The 22733-nt window shown below is 45.2% G+C and overlaps 1 protein-coding gene across 1 annotated transcript in view; it reads right to left on the reverse strand.

Moving 5' to 3' along the window:
* Window positions 1-1483: 1483 nt before the first annotated feature.
* Window positions 1484-22733, reverse strand: part of WSCD2 (WSC domain containing 2) — a 135006-nt gene continuing 113756 nt past the window's right edge. Inside the window, exons 7-9 of the mRNA XM_072600237.1 lie at window positions 21605-21769; window positions 11835-12035; window positions 1484-4988 (exon numbers count right to left, since the gene is read on the reverse strand). Of these exons, the coding sequence (XP_072456338.1) occupies window positions 4636-4988; window positions 11835-12035; window positions 21605-21769 (719 nt within the window). The 3' untranslated portion in view covers window positions 1484-4635. The remainder of the gene's footprint in view (window positions 4989-11834; window positions 12036-21604; window positions 21770-22733) is intronic.

The following is a 22733-nucleotide window of genomic DNA, read 5'->3' on the forward strand; positions in this document are numbered from 1 at the left end:
GACATCAAAGGTTAGGATCAAACATGAACACACAGGGTACTGACCTTCAACTGTCCCTACTCTTAAATACACACACACACACACACACACACACACACACACACACACACACACACATTGAGGATAATTATTTTCATGTGAATACCAATGTGGCAGAGTGGAAAAAAAAAAAACCATTGGACTTAAAGGCAGGAAGATCCTGGATTCTACTACTGCCTCTAGCTCTTACAAGCTATGTGACCCTTGGTAAGACATTTCACCTCAGTTTTACCACTTGTAAAATGGGTAGAATACTACCCTATTATACATGGGGCTCAGATGAGATCATGTAAGTTACAGTGCTTTGCAAACCATTAACATTTTATATTGTTTTTCAACTGAGATCTCATTAGTGTAAGGGACTCTCAGTAAGGATATCCTCATCTACCAAAGCAGTTTAGCAACAGTTAGGAGTCATATATTATTATTATTAGAAAGACCTGGGTTTGAGTCCTGGTGTGAACTTAGTCAGTCACATGGGGTAATGAAATGAGTTCTGGTTGTGAAGTCCAAATATCTGGGTTCACATTTTAGCTCTGAAGCTTACTAGCTTTGCAATCCTTCTCAGAGCCTCAGTTTCACCAGTCTCTAAAATGGGGACAATGAGTCACCTCACAGTGTCATTGTAAGGAAAACACTTTAGAAATAGAAATGCAAGCCATTGCTCTCTGCCCCAACTCCACTTCTGGGCTGCTCAGAGCATCTGAGGATGCCTCATCTGCACAATGGGGACCATCACACTTGCACTATTGGCCTTACTGGGCTACGGGCAGGAAAATATTTGCAAACTGTACTAATGACTAACACCTTTCTTGTCCTTGAAAGCTTGAAAAGTGCTTTACTCATGAGACCTCATTTGTGCCTCAAACCCACCCTCTGAAGTAGGCATCCACTGTCTGTGTTTGATCAAGGTTCAGAGACCTAGAGTTGTCAGAGACCTCAGAAGCCATATAGTACAATCCTCTCATTTTTCAGAAGAGGAAACTGAGGCCCAGAAATATGAAGGGACTTAGGACCAAAGGATCTTAGATCCAGAGCTAAGGATGGACCTCTGAGGTCATCTAGTCCAATCCATTTTGCAGATGAAGAAACTGAGGCCCAGAGAGGGGAAGGGACTCAGTCAAGGTGCCACAGGTAGCAAAATTTGAACCCAAGTCCTTATTCACTAGATCTAGCTAGGGTCATGATGAAAGAGGTTAAGCAAGCTTGTCATGGACCCACATCTAAAAGCGTCAGACTGCAGAGTTTCTTGACGCATTCTCAGAGGGATGTTGCACACACACATACACACACATACACACACACACACACACACACACACACACACACACTGGAGAATTTTTCAAAACAGTTTTGCAAATGTGTATGTACACACAAAATCACACGCAATGCATGCACACATGGAACACATCAAGCACAACATACCACGTAGGCCACAGTCACATCAGAGAAAATCAACAAAATGCTCATTTAATGATGGCATTAACCTGAGGAATGTTCATACAGAGGTGGGTGGCTGGGCTAAGCCCTGGGCAGAAGCAGCTCTTGGGCATTTGTCTTTTGGGCGCACTGCCCTCCAGAGAGCTGGCATTCAAGCAGGGCGAGGGCACCCCGATGCCCCCCTCCCACCTTGATTTTCTAAAGAAAGACTAAAAATCAGTCCAGGGAACTGCATACAAAATACATTCAGAGACCCCCAAGGCTCCTGAGCTCAGGGTGTCCCTTGGTGTACAGATGTCCACACCCAGATGAAGACAAGGGATTTGAGGGATTAAGTCAAGTCAAGGAATGTGGGTGAGGGAGAGTCAAGAGATTAAGGGCATCCCCTCTTTTCGTGTGATTGTGCTCCCCAAGGGGAAGCAGCTTACTCATACACCTCTTAAAAAAATATATTTCTTTGTTGGCCTCCAGCTACCTTTCAGGTACACTTCTCTCTTGGGAGGAAGCAGAGGATAAAGGGAGAGGGAACATTCCAAGTGATGGGGGAAGCTGCACATGATGGACAAACAATTGGAAAGAATCTGTGGATACTGTATGGCTTCTGTATCCACAATGCAAGTGGGAGAAAGGTTTCAGGTGGTACTGAGGAGCTTGGTGGATGAGAAGATGGGGAGGGCAGCTCTGGCTGGGTGATGAGTTGCACATTCCCATGCTGAGCCGAAGAAAGCCATCTCTGTCGGATTCATGTTCCAGTGACTCAGGCCCCCTGAAATCCTTTGGTTTGGTGCCTCCAGGATGAAAAAGCAGTTTTTGTCTAGAGATGCCTCCCTTCCTCCTCTCCCACCCCAATCCTGTCCTTTATAAGTCTCTCCAAGAAAAGCAGGCATGCCTGAGGCCAGTCTATTTCTGTTTGTAGGGAGGTAGAAGTCAAGCCAGGTGGGTGGGGCTGGGAGAGCACAGGAACCTGGTGAGACTTAAGGATTCCTATTCTAGTTTGACAGATCACCATGCATTCTAACCCCCTCCCTGCCTTAAATCCTCTGAACCTCAGTTTCCTCATCTACAGAGTAGGGATAATAAAACCTGTAGCACCCACCTCCAAGGGGAGAGCAAAATGCCAGAGGAATGTGTTTTAACTATTCCATATCTAAGATTTCATTGACCTGGGGAGTTCCCAAGAGTGGAGATTCTCTCCACTGATACAGATTGCCAGTTTGTTAGTATTTTATAGTCTTAGGACTATCTGTGGCATGTCTATAGAAGTTAAGTGACTTCCCCAGGGTCACACTGCTAGTATGTGGCAAGGCAGGTCTTCTTAACTCCAAGGTGTGCTCTCTAGCTGCCTCCCCAGAAATGTGAATTACTATGGTGATTTCTCTCTTTGTCCCAGCAGTACACTCATCCTCTAGACCCAGGCTTGGCACCAAATAATGGGAAGCCAAAGGGGATTATTCGTCTATTGGCTCTCATGGAGATCTCCCTCTGATCATTCACATGTGCCCCTGCACCCCCATCTGGTGGGCATCTAGGTCCTCTCCAGTGTGATCCTTTCCCCAATGAAGCCTATGTCTGTGCAGTGTTGGGTCAGGGAGGGAAGAATTCTTCACCACCACCAGTCCCTACTAGTCATTGGCTCTTGAAGGTCACAGGAGCTCAAGGCCTCCTCCTTGCTGTCCTCTTGACCACCAGCCTTCCCTAGACCCCATCCAGGAAGCCTGGGACCCACATTTTAGGAAGAGAATTGACAAGCAAAGACAGGATGTTATTAAAGAACAAGTTCAGATTCACAAAAACCCAAGGGACTTTCCTGTGTAGAATATCTTCCCACCAAAGCCACAGAAGCTAAGTGGCTTGGGCCACAAGTACCAGCCAGAAGTGGGATTTGAACACAGGTCTTCCTGATGTCAAATCTAGCACTCTTTGTATATTGGCCTGGAGACTTTCATAATAATAGCTGACATTTAGATTTGCACGTTAGTGTTTGTAATGCACTCTCCATCTGTGGTCTCATGCGATCCTCATAACAATCCTGTGAAGGTAGGTGCTGCAGATATTATTCTCCCTATTTGACAGATTTGGAAAATGAGGCTCAGAAAGGTTGTGACTTGCCCAGGGTCACATGGCTAATAGGTGTCAGATGTGGGTTCCAACTCAAGTCTCTCCTGACTCCAAGCCCAGCACAGTCCCTCTCTTACTTTCAAATTTGCAGGTTAGGCATGAAGGAAGAGCACTGGGTGGAATCAGGTGAACACGCTGGGCTGAGACAGGGCAGGTCTGGGGCATGACCACTTCTTTTTCTGGTCCTGTCCCCAAGAGAATGGAATGACTGCTCCCTCCAAAGCAGAAACTGTAGCAATCAGGGGCTGAAAAGAACCATGAGGAGCAATGGTAGAAATCAAGGAAATGTTCAGTAAGAGAGGGCTTGAATCATCACTGCTTCCAATGGTCCTGAAGGGGAAAGGAGAGAGAAGACAGGGGGATGGTGAGGGAGAGAGAAAGAGAGAGAGAGAGAGAGAGAGAGAGAGAGAGAGAGAGAGAGAGAGAGAGAGAGAGAGAGAGAGAGAGAAGGAGAGGGGGAGAGGGGGAGACAGACAGACAGAGAGGGAGGGGGGGAGAGAGGTGGGGAGGGGGAGAGGGGGAGAGAGACAGACAGACAGACAGACAGAGAGACAGAGAGACAGACAGAGAGAAAGAGACAAAGAGGGACAGACACAGAGAGATAGAGACACAGAAGAAGGGAAAACAGGTGGGAAGAGAGAGAGATAGGCAGGGACAAAGGAAGAGGAAAAGTGAGAGAATAGAGAGTGATGGAATGACAGAGATAGGCGGTGATAGAAGAGAGGGAGAAAAGGAGGAGAAGAGGAAGAAGAAGAATGAGGAGGACAGAAATGTGTGTGTGTGTGTGATGTGCATGTGCCTGAGCAACCTACTGGATTGGTGGGAATGTCTGAACAACCTCTTAGGGCTGGGTTACTTTTCATGCAGGGAACTCCTGAAGGGAAAAAGCAGCAAAATGGGTCATCCAAAAGCCAAGACTGAAATTTAGCCCAACCATCAGGCTAGCTCTGAGAGTCTGGATCTGGCCTCCTCTGCTGGGATCCCTGATCCTCCTCGCTCCCCAGCCTTGCTATCCTGGTCTCCCCACAGGCCTCCTCATCATCTAGGGTAGTAGTCATCTGGGACTCCCGTGAGGTTCCTCAGTTTGAGGGCCCTGTCCACCATCTTGATGTAGGAGTTGATGGTGTTCTGCATCTCAGGGGTGTAAGGGTCATACTCTAGCTTTCTCAACCCTGAGCGTTTAAAGTTTCCATCCTTCTGGCCCTCCACACACAGGAGCCTGTCTTCAAAGACATCCACATCCAAGAGGCTAACCATCCTCTCCAGTTGGGTGAACAGGTCTTGTTTAAGGTCCTCAAAGTGTACCACCAACACCTTCTTGCCATACTTCAGCCAGTCCAATGTGTGTGTGGCCCACCATGGTGCATAATTCTTCACAAACTCTGGCCACTCTGTGAAGGAAAGAGGTGAGAGCGAGTGAGCCCTCAGAGGATATACTGGGTAATATAGTACTGGATTTGACCTATGTTCAAATCCTGTCTTCAATATCATGTGACTTTGGGTGTTAATTCATCTCCCTGGACCAGAGTCAATGTTCTCTGAAGTCCCCTCTATCTCCAAATCCATGACTGACTACAAAGAGCCAACCCTCATTGTGGACCAGTTTGTGGGAAGAATGGACCTCTTCTCCCTATGGATTTCTGATTTTATGGTGAGGGGGAAACCAGATTTACTTTGTGACCTTGGTCAGTTCCCATCTCCTCTTGGAGTTTTTCTTCCTCTCTAAAATGAGGGGGGCTTGACTAGATGACTCTTCCTAGTTCAAGCAATCCAGGACTCTAAGAGGCCTTTTGGAAGATTGTAAATGGGAACATTAGCTGAAATTCTGCTGCAAAATGGCAGAAGGAACATTTTTGGTAAAGACCTTACTCCTTCTCCTCTCGATGCCTTTCTTCTTATCCTAACCCACCTCCATGATGCTCTGGCTGCTTGGGAAGTATTTCTGTCCAAAACAAGGAGAGTTTTTTTAAATCACAGAAGCAGATTATTGTAATCTATCTGCCTGATTGGGCCCATACTGTTATAATGGGTTAAGACCAGATGTATCTGAATGATTAAAAACGATCTAGCACTTATATAGCTTTAAAACTTTTCAAAATCCTTTCCTCCTCCTTATTTCCACGAAGACTCCCAGGAAGGCTTGTAGGGCAGATATATCCGGTGTTCCACAGGCTTAGTGCAGTTTTAAGAGGTTGTTTTTCTTTGAATCACTTAAATCTGCATTAAGACCTTTGAAACACCCATTTTACAGATGGGAAAAAAGAGTTTTAGAGAATTATTGAGATTTCTTCAAGGTCACACTATCACTATCCAGGCGTCCAATCCTTCAGCCCAAGGGCTCTTTTTTCTGACATTCTTTTACTGATGGAGTTGTAGAAAGAAGGTTGGATTTGGAGTCATATCTAAGTCATTGTGCAACTGTTTCAGTCATGTCTGACTCTTCCTCGCCCCATTTGGGGTCTTCTTGGCAAAGATACTGGAGTGATTTGTCATTACCTTCTCCAGACCATTTTACAGATGAGAAAACTGAGGCAAACAGGGTGAAATGACTTTCCCAGGGTCATACAATTAGTAAGCGTCTCAGGTCAGGCTTGAACTCATAAAGATGAGTCTTCCTGACTCTAGGCCCAGCTGTACCACCTGGCTGCCCTAATTAGACATTTTTCATTGGATTCATAAGACCTGGGTTCAAATCCTAACTGTTCCTTAATACCTGTGTGATCTTGGGCAACCTCTCTCATCTTCAGTTTCCTCATCTGCAACATGAGAGATTGTACTAGATCTGGAGTTTTTAACCTAAGGTCCATAAATCCCCAGGGATCCCTGAATAGATTTCAGGAAGTCTGGGAACTATATATCTATATCTATACATATGTATGCATATATATATTGTTATAACTGTTATTTCAATATAATTGGTTTCCTTTGTAATCCCTATGTATTTTATTTAATGTATTGACATGCTTTGCCACTGGATTTTAATGATGCTTGAGGAGAGATTGAGGTTGATGACTTTGTGGCGCTCTACCTCACTTAAATCCAATTCATGTGTAAGTCAACATTGTGAAGTCATTGGTCCTCTACAAGAATGAAGGACCACCAATGCTTTTACCAATCTGAAAATGTGATTCTGAGAATGAGTCCATAGACTTCACCAGACTGACGTCCAGAGGGTGTCTATTACATAAAAAAATATTAACAAACACTGGACTACATGCACTTTGAGGTCCCTATGGGCTCTAAATCTACATATAATCTTCTTACTGAGACTATTTATCCATCTACAAGCACTGTACCTGGCACAGGGGGCTGGGTTCCAGGGCTACAAATACAAAGAATAAACCAATACCAATTCAAAAGAAAGTTTACATTCTAATGGGGAGACAAGAAGGACAAAACAAGGTGTCACCAAAGTCTTAACATAGTTTGGAGGTGTTAAAGCTTAAGACATTTGGGGCACTCAGTGTATTCAGAGCATATGTATAAAGAGGGTAAATACAAATGAATATAAGGTAGTTGGGGGGGGAGGGTATTAGTAGCTGAGGCATCAGGAAAGGCTTCATGCAAAGGATGATGTCTGAGTTCTGTCTTCTTCTGGATGGCAAGTGACAAGGCAGCCAAAGGAAACAATTGTGACCTTAGGCTGAATTAAGAGGGGGCACTGTCCAGATTTAAGGTGCTGATTTGGTCAGACCCCATCTGGATTCTCATGTTCAATTTTGGGTGCCATACTTTACGAAGTATTTTGATTAGATGGACGAATAGCATGAAGAGAGAGGATGACTGACATGAGGAAGGGATTCAGAGACATGGAATCCAAGGAAGGAACTTGAACTTGAGCATATTTAGTCTAGAGATAATTTAGTAGGACAGAGGGGAGATTAAGGGACATGGTTACTGTCTGAGTGGAGATTTGAACCCAAGTTCTCCTGACTCCAAGACAGAGGTACTATTCACTGAGCCATCTCGATGCCTCTGCCCTGCATGTACTATGTGCTTAAATAACACTGGTTGACTTTAATTTGAGGATGGTAGATCCAGGATTCAAATCCAGATCTTTTGACTCCAAATGTGGCTGTCTTTCCCAGAGTTCAATTTCCCCTTGGATAAAATACTGTGCCTAAAGTCAAGAAGTTGGAATCCAGACTTAGATACTCACCACACTGCATGACCCTAGACAGTCACTTTAAGTACTTCAGTTTTCTCATCTGAAGATGAGGGAAGAGGGGGTGAACTTGATGGTCATTAGGACCCCTCCCAGCTGTATCTTTCTGTCCTACAGTCCTCAATGATCTTTGTCCTGGACCTTACCCCTCGAAGTTCCTGAGTCGTCTCATCTCCTAGTGCTTTCTGTTAGGGCAGTGTTAGGTTGGAAAGAGGGGAAGACCTTTCAGTTACCCCTGGTTTCATGGTAACTGAGCTTAGCATGCATATTCTGTAATAAACATTGCTACTGGGAGCTGGGTCCACCAGTACTAGAATGCAGGCATATGCTATGGCTCCCGAGGCACGAAAGCTCTAGGTCTCTGCTGCTTGGTCTCATTCTCCTACAAGAACCCATGCCTGATTAATGGTCCAACTGCACTTAATTCCCCAAAGAATCATTAAACACAGTATCTGTTTCATTACACAGATCCAGGACAATTCACCTTGTGTAATCATATCACATAAAACTTTGCTTTGGATCTGCTCCAGGGAAATCATAAAATTAATGTCATGGAACAAAATCCAGATTTTACAGGGGCCTTCAGCCTGGACTGGGGAGACACACAGCTGGAATTGGGGGGTGATTTTGGTGGTGAGAGGCAGAGCTGTGTCTCCAACAGCTGTGTGCACCAGCCTGATACAGAGCACAGTGTCATTGAACCCTCTTGAGTTAATCCTTCCCCTTACCGATGAAACCCAGGGAGGGTGGAACTCTGGAAGCAGGGAACCTGAAGGACCACAAATGGAAGGGAGAGGTGGCTATGGAGAAAGGGCTGGCTTAAGAGTCAGAAGACCTGAGTTCAAACTCAGCCTTACTATTTGTGCAATCTCAGATGAGTCAGATACAGTGGAAAGAGCATGGGCTCTGGACGTGGGTTCAAATTATACCTTTGCTTGTATCATTTTGGGCCAGTCTTCCTCCCCACCCCACCCCCAACCTCAGTTGTATAAAATGAAGGGGGTTAGAATAGACTGCTTCTGAGGTCCCTTTGTAGCTCTCAATCTGTGACCTCTCTCTAGCCTCAGTTTCTTCATCTGTAAAATGAGGGAGATTGGACTCTAAATCTATTATCCCTCTTTGACCTCAATTTCCTTTTTTTTAAAATGAGGGAGGTTGGACCTGTAAGGTTCATTGTAACCCTAAATCAATGATCCTTCTCTAGCTTCAGTTTCTTCATCTGTAAAGTAGGGGCTAGATTAGGTGACTTATGGGGCCCTTTGTAGCTCTGAATCTATCTATAGGTCATCTAGTATATAACCCCTTCATTTGACAGTGGAGAAGACTGAGATCCGGGAGGGGAAGTGACTTGCCCCAGGTCACCTCAGCAGAAGTAGAATTCTAGACTAGGTCCTTGAATGCCAGACCTGAGATTCTTTCCTTAGCAGACCCTTTCTTCTACCTTTTCTTTTTTTGGAGAAGATGAAGACAATCACAGCTTGGCCTTTCTCTGCGTAGGGGAGAAAGGCTAGTTAGAGGGAGAACAGGAGAGATAAATCGAGAGAGAACAGAGCCATAGGAAATCAGACCTGGAATGACCTTGAGGTCAGTTAGTTCTAAGATCGAAAGCTGGAAGAAACTTAAGAGAATATGAGCCTGGAATGAAAGGTTCCTTATCTTTTAGGCCCTTCTCTGCCACAGTAGCTGCTTCATCCAAATCCCCAAAATGTTGGAGACAGGAGAGACCTTAGAGGTCATCTCGTACCTCTGTGCATTTGTACAGAATCATATTCTGCTTCCTGAAACTCTCTATTTTCTTCAAAGTTTAGTCCAAATTTTATTTCCAAGATGAGAACTTTCCCAATCCTATAGGCTGTTAATGTCTCAATCCTTAAAAATTTCTGTTTTATTTATATTTCATATGGACATGGTGTTTCCTCTACTTGAGGGCAGAATACTGTTTCACTTTTGTCTTTGCATCCGTTGTTTTTGGCATAGAGCCTGGCACATAGCAGGCACTCAAATGTTTGTAATTGATTGATGAGGTTCACCTACTCCAATGCCTTCATTTTAGGGGGATGGAAGAGGGAAGAGAAAGGACTGTTCCAAAGTCGTACAGGCAGCCAACAGCAGAAGTCAGAATCCAGGCTTCTGACTCAAGATGTAATGTCTTTTCCTACCATGTTATTCCACCCCAAAGTCTGGAAACGTTTGGGGAACTGAGACTTTGACTCAAGGTCAGTGAGGAGGTACCTGAGTGACAATGGCCAGGGTGGAGGCCTTGAGTTTCCAGCTAGGATTGAGTTCCTCAAGGAAAAATCACTTGGTCTGGGGCCCTTGCAACCCTGAAGAAGGTCCTGAAGGAGATGAGAATGGAAATGTCCTTCTGTTCCCTACTGTAAAGGCTTCCAGTGGTAAATAGGGGAAGGGGTGGTGGGTAGGAAAGGGACATTGGCAGACATACCCAGTCCAATGGCACTGGATAAAGCCCTGGACTGAAGGGCAGCTCTTTTATAGACAATTAGAGCCCTGGAGAATGAGAAACTGGGAGGTAAACTCAGCTGATGCTCTGACTCAAGATGACCTGGGAGGGAGGCTGGGACCAACTTGATTCAGAGGAGTCTACCACTCTTCTGACATGAAGCACCTCTGGACAGTCAAGACTATGATCAGGGTTAGGGAGAAAGCCTGAATTAGTCCATTCTGAGAGAACCTCACCCCCAGATGGAGGGTGTGCCCAACGATGTTAGTTCAGCAGCAAATTCTGATTTCAAAAGTTTAGTGTGGAACAAAACAAAAAGGCTACTGGAACAATCCTAGGGCTTGTCCACCCCCATGGTCACTGTGGTCTTTGAGGCCTCATCTGTTTCTTTCATTCTATGTCTCAGGTTTCTTCTAGCTCAGATCTTCCATGTTTTATGTCTTAACATTCTATGAGCCAAGTATGGGGTAATATGGTCAGCCCTGCCAGCTGAAAAACATTATGACCAACAGTCTTTTCCAATTCTAACATTTTAATGTTCTAAGGCCCCTTCCAGTTCTCACATTCCTTGTTCTAAAGCCTCTTCTTATCTCTGATATTCTATGTTCTAAGTTCCTTCCTAGTTTTGATATTCTCTATTCTAAGATTCCCCCAGCTCTGACATTTCCTGTTCTAAGGCCCCTCCCAATCCTGACATCCCCCTGTTCTAAAGTCCCTCCCATCCTGGACATTCCCTGTTGTTTTAAGGCCCCTCCCAGCCCTGACATTCCTTGTTCTATGGCCTCGATCAACTTTGACATTCTCTTTTCCATGATTCTGTCCAGTTTTAACATTTTTATTATTTTAAGTTCCCTTCTAGTTCTAACTATATATTTTCTGTGCTCTCTGGGAATACGTAGGGCCTCATTCTCAGACTCTCATTCTGGCTTCAGTCACTAAAATTCAAAAACCTCCTGCCCCCTGCCTACTTGAGAGAAGAAGTGAAACCCACTGCCATCTTCCTTCTCTTCATGCTCCCACCCCTGCTGGGGTGAGAATTAGGCAGGGAGCTGTTTGGGGTTATAGGACTCAGCAGACATTCCCTTTAAAGACACATGGAATGAAGGGAGCAGATGTTCAATGAAGCTAGAGATTTTTAACTCTTTCCAATGGTGTCAATTTCATGGAAGCAATTTGTAAATTGCTATAATTAGCAGCATCCCACAGTATGCTTTTGAGCAGCACCACAGCGAAGGTGGTAACTCTGGAGCAGCTGGGAACCACTGAGGGGAGGGCCTGAAAGAGAACCCATCACCCAGTCTGCATCTCAGAAGATGAGACTTAGCTTAGGGGAGGAGGAGAAAATCTGATAGGAAGAGAGAGGCTATTAAAAAAATGAGATTGTTTTTAAAAGACATGCACCCAAAAGGGTATTATAAATGAGTTTTTCATAGAAAGTACACCTTACCCTACTCCCTTTTCCTATGCACCCTCCAGGGATGCAGCAAGGACCCCACACTATCCCCAGAGGTCCTGCCCCCCAGATGCCCAACCTCCTGAGCTTACTTCAGACCTGTCGGGGGTGGATGGCCTGACTGGGGTACAGGCTGGGGAAACACCCATGGTCCTTACCTTTGCCTTTCCAGTGGGCCTGTGAGGCAAAACCAATATGGCCACCATACTTGCGGTTGAACTCTGCCATGAGAGCCTTGTAGGGATTTCGAATGAGTAAGATGGCTGCATCAAAGGCTTCGATCTCCTTCTGGCCACTCTCATGGGTCTTGATGCAAATGGTCCTCCCGCTCCTCCAGTGGTCTCTCTCACCCCTAAACCCTGCTCCTCAGAAGAAGACAAAGAGATTCATTAATATCGGGACATGGGAAGAGGTCCCCTTTAGTTGGTTTCAACAACATCCTCAATGGTCTTACATCTTCCCGAAGGAGGGGATATTCACAGGGTCTCCCATCAAGAATAACAGCTTAGCACATTGTAGTTACCAAGTACTTTCATATCCATTATCCCATCATCTTTCCAAAGGGCCAGTCTTCCCCCAAGACTATTCAGCTCAGCACTCTTCAATGGCTCCCTATCCCAAGGATAAAATGCAAATTCCTAAGTTTGGCACTTACAGCTCAATTTAGTTCCAGCTCCTTTTTCCAGTCTTATCTCATATTATTCCCCTTCATGTACTCTCCGTGTCAGCCATCCTGGCCTACTTGGTGTCCCCAAGCTGTGCTCCTTGCCTGAAGTGCTCTTTCCCCACCCCTCTGCCTTTAGCTCTCTTTCAAGGCTTAATTCATGAGGAAACCAGATCTCCTGGGTTGGTGACATTCTCTCTTGCCTCCTCAAATTCTCATCCATATAATGAACTATTTGCATGTTATTTTATCCAGTATAATATAAACTCCCTGAGGGCAGGAACAGTTTTGAGTTTGTCTTCATATCTCTAATACATGGGCAGTGTCTTGTATAAAGGAAGCCTTTAACGTAAATTGGACTGAATTAGTGCCATTAATCAACCAAATATTTATAAACAGGTAGATAGGAACATTTATCTTATAAGCAACTCCTTACAAATATGTTTATAAATAAAACAAATGTTGATAAAACTCCTACTATACGCCAGGCAGATAGTGGAGAATATCAGGGCCTGGCATGCTATATGGTTCATGGGGTCATGAAGAGTGGGACACAGCTGAACAACAAAATGTACTGGACACTGTACGAGCATTGAGCGGGTAAAGAGAAAAGTGAAATAGCCTCTGCCCTCAAAGACCTAATGTTTTATTGGGGCATAAACTTAAGTATATGTAAAGTAAATGCAAAATACAGGATATTTTAAAATATAACTTTTTGAGATGGGAGGCACTGATCAGTAGCTGGAAAGATCTGGGAATGTTTCATGTAGGAGGTGGGGCTAGAGTTCAGTCTGGAAGGAAATTAGGCATTCTAAGAGGTGGAGGTGATTCCACGTATGGGGATGGCAGGGGCAAAGGCAGGGTGATGGGAGATGGGACATCTTGTAAAGCATGGCTTTGGAATTTTACAGCTGAGCTTTCATGACATGTGCAGTCATTCCATTGGTGAGGACTTGAACCTAGGCCCTTTGGCTCCAGGTCTGAGGTATTTTCCATTCTGTCATAGGTGGCCTCAAGGCTCATAAACTGGTGCAGCTTTAGTCTGCCACCATTCTTAAGCTGGGGCCCCAGGGAGCAGGCTCTGCCTTTAAGACAGCAACGCTAAAGTCACCAGCATTAATCACCAAGGGCCTCAGACCCACTGAGCCCCAACTTGGGCTCTTGATGGAGTCATGAAGTGCTCTGGCCTAATATGTCCGTTTTACTGCCTTTCCTAAAAAACAGGTGCAGCAGATGGTCCATCTTAGTTTGTGGGGGCATGAAGGGAAGACATCACCTCCTCCTAGTTGCTTCTGTCATGGATTCTATCATCAAACAGCAGGGAGGTAGCCTGGCATAGTGGGAAGGGCATTGGCCTGGATTCTGGTCTTAGCTCTAACACTAACTACTGTGGGACCTGGGAAAAGTCACTTCACCTTTGGGTCTTGGTTTCCTAATCTGCAAAATGAGTGGGTTAGTCTAGATGATCTCTAAGGCCCCTCCCAGCTCTGACATTGTCAGATTCTGTGTCCCTTCCATAGATAGCTCCATGAATGGACATTCCTGCCTGTGCTGTGTGTGCCCCGAGATATATGGCCTGTCCTCAGGGATTACATGGTCTGGCAAGCAGGAAGGGAGACAAACAGTCCTCCCCGCCCATTTCTCTTCTGGCCCTGCTCTGGCTGAGATTAGCATCCTCATCACTAAACCCCATGGACTGGAAGAAAGAAGGCAGAAAACAGGACAGAATCCTGGGCCTCCCACAGACTGAACCCAGATAAAATCGAATGCTGGGGAGCTAATTCTCTCTCATCAAGCCTGTGGGCTCTGTTTGGTTTCCTTCCTGCACAAAGGGAAAAACATCTAACATTTTGTATTTCTGGTTATTAACATGCCTGAGGAGGAAAGAGGAGGTGACAGCGTTTGTTAAGATACCAGAATGGGGCAGAAGAGTCTGCACCACCCAGCCCCGGGGTCTGGAGGTTAGAAGAAGGACCTTGGTGACCTTGGGCAAGTCACAGGACTTAGACACCTTAGACAACAAGCAAAATAGCCTGTAGAAAACTTCTCTTACATAATCAATTCAATCTCATGGACATTTATTGAGCAGCAAGGTGGCACCATAGTGCCACCAGAGTGCCGAGCATGGAATCTGAGGATTGGTCTTCCTGAGTTCAAATCCAGCCTCAGACACTTAGTAGCTAGGTGACCCTGGGCAAGTCATTTCACCCTGTCTGCCCCAGTTTCCTTATCAGCAAAATGGTCAGGAGAAGGAAATGGCAAACCACTCTAGCATCTTTGCCAAGAAAACTCCAAAGGGTGTCAGCAAATCAGACATGACTGAAATGACTGAACAGCGATATGACCAGAGAAGGAAGGAAGTTCAGGGGCCATCTACTCCCCTCTCTACCTGAATAGAATCCTCTCTATAATGTATCTGAGAAGGGGCTATCCCACCTTCATTTATTGGAAGTGTTGAGGGTGGTGGGGAGCTCACTTCTTCCCAAGGCTCTTCTTGATAGTATGTTTTCCCTTATAAAAGATTCTGGCTGTCCTTTCTTGGCTGTCCAATCGCTAATTTATCACTGTCCTTTCTGAAATATGGCACCTGGAAAGGATTCAATATCCCAATTGCCCTATGGGACTAGGGGCGTTGCTTCAAGCCAGGGGCCCAATACAACTGTCCTGCCAACGGGGCTGGGCTCTGATGAGTGGAAGGCCTTGAATCAGAAGATTTTGTGCTTCTGTGCCTCAGGCCTCAATACTGTTTGGCATGCTGGCTGCTACAGTGGGGCTGACTTTGACATCACTGTATCCCTGCCACTGCTGCCCCTCCAGGAGTTTTGGAGGCAGACAAATGGTGTTCTTGCTAGCATAATATTAATGCAGTAAATTACTATTATGTGCCAGTCAGGGTGAAAGAAAGCCAGCTCCCAGGCGCTTTCAGATCATGGCAGGGGGAGTTCTGTTATTCACCTAGCAGCCAGCACGAGGTCCCTTCTATCTCTCCTTGGGGGTCTGCCCAGTGGGCATCTTGTTTGGCCTCAACAGAACTAAGATCTTAGCATGGCATTCAGCATCTTGTGTATAAGTGGGAGGGAGAAAAAGGGAGAGGAAAGAGAGGGAGAAAGACAGAGAGTGACAGGGGTGGGAGAGAAGGAAGTGAGAAAGATAATGAAAGATGGGAAGAAAGAAACAGAGCATTGAAGGGAAGAGAGGAGAGAAGAGGGATGAAGAAAGAGGGAGGGGAGAACAAGATAGAAAAGAATGAGAAAGGAAGAGGTCAGGGAAAGGAGGGTGGAGAGATTAGAAAGAGGGAAGATGAAGAGGGATCTGAGGAAGGAGAGAACAGATGGAGAGTGACACAGAGAATGTGTCCTCTCCTGTCCTCTCCCCTCTTCTCCCCTCTTCTTTCTTCCTTTCCTCTCTACTCCATTCCTCTCTCCTCCTCTCTCCCTTCTCTTCTCCTCTCCTCTATCTGCCCCTCTCCTCTTCTGTCTCTCTCCTCTTTCTCTTCTTTCTTTCACTCTTTCTTCTTCTTCCTCTCCTCTGTCTCTCTGTCTCTGTTGCTGTCTCTCTCTGTGTCTCTGTCTCTGTTTCTGTCTCTGTCTCTCTCTCTGTCTGTCTCTGTCTCTCTGTCTCTCTGTCTCTCTCTGTCTCTTTCTCAGAAAAGACAGAGAGAGCAAAAGAGAAAGGGAAAGAGAAGGACGTTAACTTTCTGTGTAACTCTTAGCCAAGTAATTTTCCCATTCCCAACCCTGATTTCCTCATCTTTACAATGAAAGGGTGGAATTAGGTTACTTCAAAGTAGAGTTTGTGAGAATTCTTCTTTCATACCCCAGTGGTGACCCCAGCAAGCAGTTCTCCATCCATCTTCCTCCCGTGACACCAACCTCCCCCCTCCCCCAAGCTCCCCAGCTTTCCACCAGTAAGAAGCAAATCCACACAACTGTTACCAGAGAGAACATGACTCCCCCTTCCTGTAACTTCCCAGACCAAAACCCCCTTCTCTGGCCACCACTTCCCTATAGGCATTGCCTTCCCCTGTTAAGACCTGAGCTCCCAGCACACAGGGCCCAGCTCTCTCCTCTTTGACTCCCTGATGCTTAGCCCAGTACTTAGCACATGGGAAGCACTTCATTGGGTGGGTTTTTTGGTCATTAATTTATTCATTGATTTAAAAGTTCCTTTCAGGTCTAGCATCCCATGATTCTATCCTATATTTAGGTTTGTAGAGGGTGGAAGGAGGAGAGTTAAGCATACACACATGTATATACGTATATCCACATACATGTAAACACAGTATATGTACATACATACATGTATACATACATGCACATGTGTGTGCAATCTGTACATTTTATATGTCAGGCACCGATACTGTACAAATGCTATCTCATTTGACCCTTACAGAAGACAGACCAAGGGTTGGGGTCAATGGAGGTATGAGGAGAGAAAGAATATATCTCTCTCCATTTCTTGGTATGTCCTTACAAGACCACAGGTTCCAGAATGAAAAAGGACTATAAACATGAGAGTGGAACAAGATGTCCCCAGAGCCTTCAAGGCAAGAGGGCGACAGGTGGTGGCCTGAGCTCCCTGGGCATTCATCCCACCTTTAGGCCCCACCTCCCATGATCGACACACCCTGTGCAATACAAGCTGGCTGGATCAAGCTGGTTTCGGGCAAGGTTCTATCTACACTTAGCTTGCCTTATCAAAGGCTCAGAGACAAACCTGGAAGGCACTTCATTCCCCTTATTTTACGTATGAAGAAACAGGTAAAATAGCTTGTTCAAAGTTACACAGGTAGCAAAAAGCAAAGGCAGAATTTGGACGTAAGCATTTTATGAGGAAAAGGGAGTACACTTGTTCTGCTGGGCCCCAGAAAAGTAGGAGCAATGAATGCAGAGAACAGAGGGGCAAATTTTGGCTCTCCATAAGGAGATACTCAACAATCAGTGACTCTCTCTACAGAGTGGTTTGCCTTGCAGAGCAGTGAGTTCTCTCACCAGAAGTGACTACATAGAGGTAGAATGTCAGAATATCATTGAGAAGATTCACACAGAGCTTTAACTTAGCTCTAGAGTCTGGGGATCTGGGTTTGAATCCACCTCAGATGTTACTTGAAATGCTCTGCCCCCTCACTTCTGCCTCCTGACTTCCTTTAAAACTCAATTCAAATTCCACCTTCTCCAGGAGGCCTGTCCTAGTGCCCTGCCCTCCCCCTCCCCCCTAGCTGCTATGGTTCCCCCTCTGAGACTACCTTCCATCTACTCTGCTACTCTTGTACAAAAACAGATTGCTTACCATCTCAGAGAAAGAGGAAGGGGATAGAATTTAAAACTCAAAACTTAAAAAAACAAGGTTAAAATTGGTTTTTACATGTAATTGGAGGAAAATAAAATATAATTAAAACAAAACAAAACATGTATTAAGCAAAAAAAGGAAAAAATTTCCTAGTTTTGTTCATAAAAACGTCTTGTACATACTGAGTTATTCTCATGCTCATCTCCCCAGGCAGGATGTAAGCTCCTCCAGGGCAGGGGCTGGTTTTTGCTTTTCTTTGCATCTCCCCACCCCCTTCATTTTTAAGTGACCCCAGGCTATTCTCTAACATTCCAAGTTACAGACCAATTGTCTATCTGTTTTCAAATCACAGACCAGCACCAAAAGGACCCTCAAAAACCATCTCTCCCACCCCTTCCATCAGTGGAGGGAGTTTTCATGCCAATAGCATCAGATATATGTATTTTTTTTAAAAAGTAGTCAGTTTCAGTCCAATTCCCTTCTTGAATTTTGGCTTGCGAGCTGGAAGGGACCAAGGGACTAAGACCCTTATTTTATAGATGAGGAAACTAAGACTCAGAGGAGTTGAATGACTTGCCCAAGGTCACACAGCTACGAAGTAGCAAATTCTGAAATTGGAACTCGGGGTCTCCAGTTCCAGAGGCAACATTTTCCCCATCCGCTGGCAGAGGAGGGAGGACTCCAAGGGCAGTAATCTGACTCCAAGCCGGAGGATTTTCCAATGTAGAATTCTACACTGGGGCAGTAGGAGTAATTGGTGGCATGGAGTGGGGAACAGCTGGGCGTGGGCAGAGGTGCCCCAGCTGCCCTTCTCACCATTGTCATCTGTTTTCTTGGCTTCCCACCTCAGGGCTTGGCTCCACAGCACTCCCTGCCTGTCTGCCCGATCAGAAGCCGCTGTCCTCTTTGTCTGCAGAGCTTTGAGCAGTGCATTAAATTTCTACTCTGGGTTTTTTCATTGGAGAGATTTGCTTGTTACACTGTTTGTTACATTGGTGGCTTTCCTTCACCAGGATCTGGTAACAAAGTAGCGTTGAACACCAGTACAATAACCCTTAATAGCTACACCCATCCCAGCTCCTGAAGAGGGGATTACTGTGAATGTAAAAAATGTTGTAGAAAACATTTCATTAAGTGCATTGTCTGTGACCAGCTCACAAAGATCAGTCTTTTTTCTGGTGGGTATTTAACAATGCAATGTCCCTGGTACTGACCATAGTTTAAAATGGAACAGTCTTAGGAGAGGAACCATTTTTAAAATGTATTTAACATTATTTTTAATTTAAAATGTTAAAATTAAAGCTTTATTAAAATTTTAAGGAGAAACGCATGCAAACCAACCTGTTCCCGGTTCCCTACCTTAGTCTTGATTCTAAGTTTCTGCCCCATACCACTAGGTATCTTTTAGACTGGCATCTCAAACTCAACTTGACCAAAATTTCTCTTCCTCCCAAACCTACCCTGGGCAGCTAGGTGGCACAATAGATAGAATGCTGGACCTGGAGTCAAGAAGACCTGAGTTCAACTGTGACCTCAGACACTTACTTAACTGTGTGACGCCAGGCAAGTCACTTAACTCTGCTGACCTCAGTTTCCTCATTTGTAAACTGAGCTGGAGAAGAAAATATCAAACCTTTCCAATATCTTTGCCAAGAAAATCCCAAATGGGATCACAAAGAATTGCATACAACTAAGAAAGGATGCAACAACAAATCCACCCATCTTCTGAAAATCCTAATTCTGTTGAGGGCATCATCTTCCCAGTCACCTGGGCTTCCCTATCATCTTTGAGTCCTCATTCACATTTACCTCATTATTCAAAATATTGTCAAAACTGTCACCATTTCCCCCTTTAGAATCTCTCTCCTATGTCTCCTCTTCACTCAGGGGCCATCTCCAGTCACCCTGACCTATATCTGGCCACTGGATCCAGATGGCTCTAGAGAAAAAAATGAGGCTGGTGACTTTGCACAGCTCTGCATCACTTAAATCCAATTCACTTGCATGTCATGGCATCACCTCCCTGATGTCTTGGTCCTCTTTGAAGAAAGGGCAGACAACAAGAATCTCTTCACTCATACAACCACCCCCTCAGTTCACACCTTCCTCACCTCTATCCTGGACTATCACAACAGCCTCCTACTAAATCCCCCTGTCTCATGTTTCTTTTCATGACTCTTCATCCTCCTCCTCAGCTGCCAAGATGGTTTTTCCTCTTGGTACTACATTGATATCCTATACCAGACAGAGGAGTAAACATGGATTTCTAAATACCCTTGCCAGTCACTAGTTCTATGCCAAGGTAGTGCTCCAATGGAATAGAAATGGTTCCCCCCTGGGTCCAAGAGGGAATCCTGTCTTAGAGGCCACATGTCCCAGTTAAGGTTGTGGGGTCCCCAGACCCAAACATTGGAAGGAAGGATGGTTCCCATTTCCCATATTGCAAGTAGAGTCCAAAGAGGGACAAGTGAAAACTTCATTTTAGTTCTACCCTGACAAACCAGCTTTCAGCACCCACTGTCTACCCAAATTTCTTGTAGACATTTTTGCTTTGGAAGTATCATTTTCAGTAATTTCTAATCCTTAGCCAGACTCCCTAACCATCCTCATTAGCAGAACCTGGGCAAATCACTTTTTCTGAGTTTTAGTTTCTTCATCTATAAAATGGGGATGACATTAATAACACCTACCTTACAAGGTTGTTGTAAGAATTCATTGAGATAATATCCAGAAAGCATTCAGCAAACCCTCTAACCTTACGTGTTAGAAGCTGTTGCTGATGTCATCAGTCTCATTACATCTACAACTTCTCCTTTCTCACCTCCCAATCTCATATGGAAAACCATTTGCTACTCTCAAAGTCCTACAGAAATACTGTTGCAATCTGTACAATGAGAATGAAAAGAGCAACTTCACCACTGACCTCATGAGCTTTCCATGAGGATCCACTAACAATAAATGACATTGATAATGGCACTTTAAAATTTATTATCTCATCTGAGCCTCATAAGCCCTGTGAGGTAGGCAAAGATAGGGACTGGATCTGTGATTTCCTTGTTATAAGGAACTCCCAGGTGAGGAAACTCCCTCTGTTAATGCAGGTCAGAACCTTCTCTGCAACTTAGAGTTTCACAAAGTAGCCTAAAACACTGAGCCCAATTGACCAGATCACATGGTCAGTTTGTGTCAGGGGCAGGACTTGAACCCTACTTTTGAGATGGGCTTCCTATTCACTATTGCCTTTCCTGAGGTAGGTACTATGGGCATTATCGTTCCCAGTTCTCGTTCTCTCCCCATCGCCACCTGTGGTTTCATTGTAGGGAACTTCCTGTGTGGAAATTCCCTCTGCCAACATAGAACACCCACTGCCCTGCAGCTAACTTATAATCTTAGAGGGTTGTCTGGGGTACCAAGAATAAAGTGACTTGCCCAGGGTCACACAGCCAATGTGTGCTACAATGCCATGTTGCTTATTCTCTCCAATTTACAGGTGAGAAAATCAAAGTCCAGAGAAGTGAGAGGATATATCTGTGGTCTCACAGTTTGTAAATGAAGGAGGGTTACAGCTCCTGGCCCTCCAGCACTCTGTCCACTAAAGGCAGCCTGCCTCTATCCATGCTGAGCAAATCCAGTAATAGATGGAAAGTAGTTTGGAACTCTAAGGTATATGGAAATGTGAAAAATCATCAGTACTATTTGGTTCTAAGTCTTCTGAAGCAGAGATGGTGTTGCTTCTTTGTCCCCAAAAGTGCTTTGGTTTGGACTTTGCAAAAAGTCAGAGCCTGGTCTATGGTAAGGTTGCCAAGTTGAAATTCCATGCCTTTCCAAGCAATACCTCAGTCTTCTTTAACCTTACGCTATCTCCATCAACATGGCTGCCTTCTTACAGAAGCCTCCCCCAATAGTTTTCATCTTTCATTTCTTTCCCCACTACCCCCAACCTACTGAAAGGCTCTTCGAACAGGCCAGTCTCACCTTTGTTGTAGAGGGAACCATCAAAGTAGAAGCTACCTGTGTAGAAACCAGTGGCAAGCTCAATGAGGTGCCGGGCCCATGTGTTGCCTGCACCTGGGAAACTAGCCAGGGCAATGAGCTCTTTGGACTGCCCTGGGAGGAACCGTCTGTCCATGCAGCGATTGTCTGCAAAGAGAGCACAGGCAGAGACTTGGGTCAGTGGAGAGGGTCGACAGCAAAACCTGGGCAAGGAGGTTGGAGATGAGGGGTGGGAGTTAACTGGATCTTTGAAAGTAGATGGTGCATTCTCTGGAAAGAAAGAGAGTAGATGGAGAGGACATTAAATAAGGAGTCAGTAGAGTTGGGGCATTCAAGTCTTGGAATAGCTGCAGACTAAGTGTGTCACATCGGGCAAGACACTTCATCTCATTGGGACTGTTTCCTTAGCTCCTAAAGAAAGATGTTGGAGTAGGTGATCTCTAAGATCTATTATGATTCAGAGATACTGTGCCCTATGTTCTAAAACCCCTCCTAGCTCTGACATTTTCTGCTCTTAGTGTTCTTTGATATTCTCTGCTCTAAGTCTTTGATATTTTCCCTTCCAAGGCCCTCCCAGTTCTAACATTTTAGATTATAAGGTCTCTCAAGATACTTGGGTGATCCATGATCAGAAGAAGGGAAGGAAAGAAAGAGACTTTGTAAGCGGTCCCATGGGAACTCATGGATAGACTAAGAAAAGGCAGCCAAGAAGAGAAAACAAAGATATGCTTCCTCCCCCACAGCTGTTGGTGGCAGATAGGCCAATTCCTTGCCAAGCCTGGCTGGCTCCTTCACATAGGAGGAGGGAGAGGAGAGAGCTTCAGCCTGGGGCAGGCTGTACAACAAGGCACACCTGGGGTCAGGAGGAATAGGAAGGCAGGAGGAAGGATGTTGGACATCTGGTAAACACAGGCATGGGCTGGCCTCTGGCCAGGATCTTATTGAGTGAGTCTGTAAACCAATAGAAACTCAGTTCATGTCCAGCCTCTGCCACCAATTAGCTATGAGACCTTGGGCAAAACACTGTAACCTCTCTGAACCTCATCTCCTCATCTGTCAAATGGGTGTCATTCATTCCACTCTGCCTGTTTTGTGGATCCAATGAGAAAAA

The sequence above is a fragment of the Notamacropus eugenii genome, chromosome 4, assembly GCF_028372415.1.
Source record: "Notamacropus eugenii isolate mMacEug1 chromosome 4, mMacEug1.pri_v2, whole genome shotgun sequence".
Taxonomy (NCBI): domain Eukaryota; kingdom Metazoa; phylum Chordata; class Mammalia; order Diprotodontia; family Macropodidae; genus Notamacropus; species Notamacropus eugenii.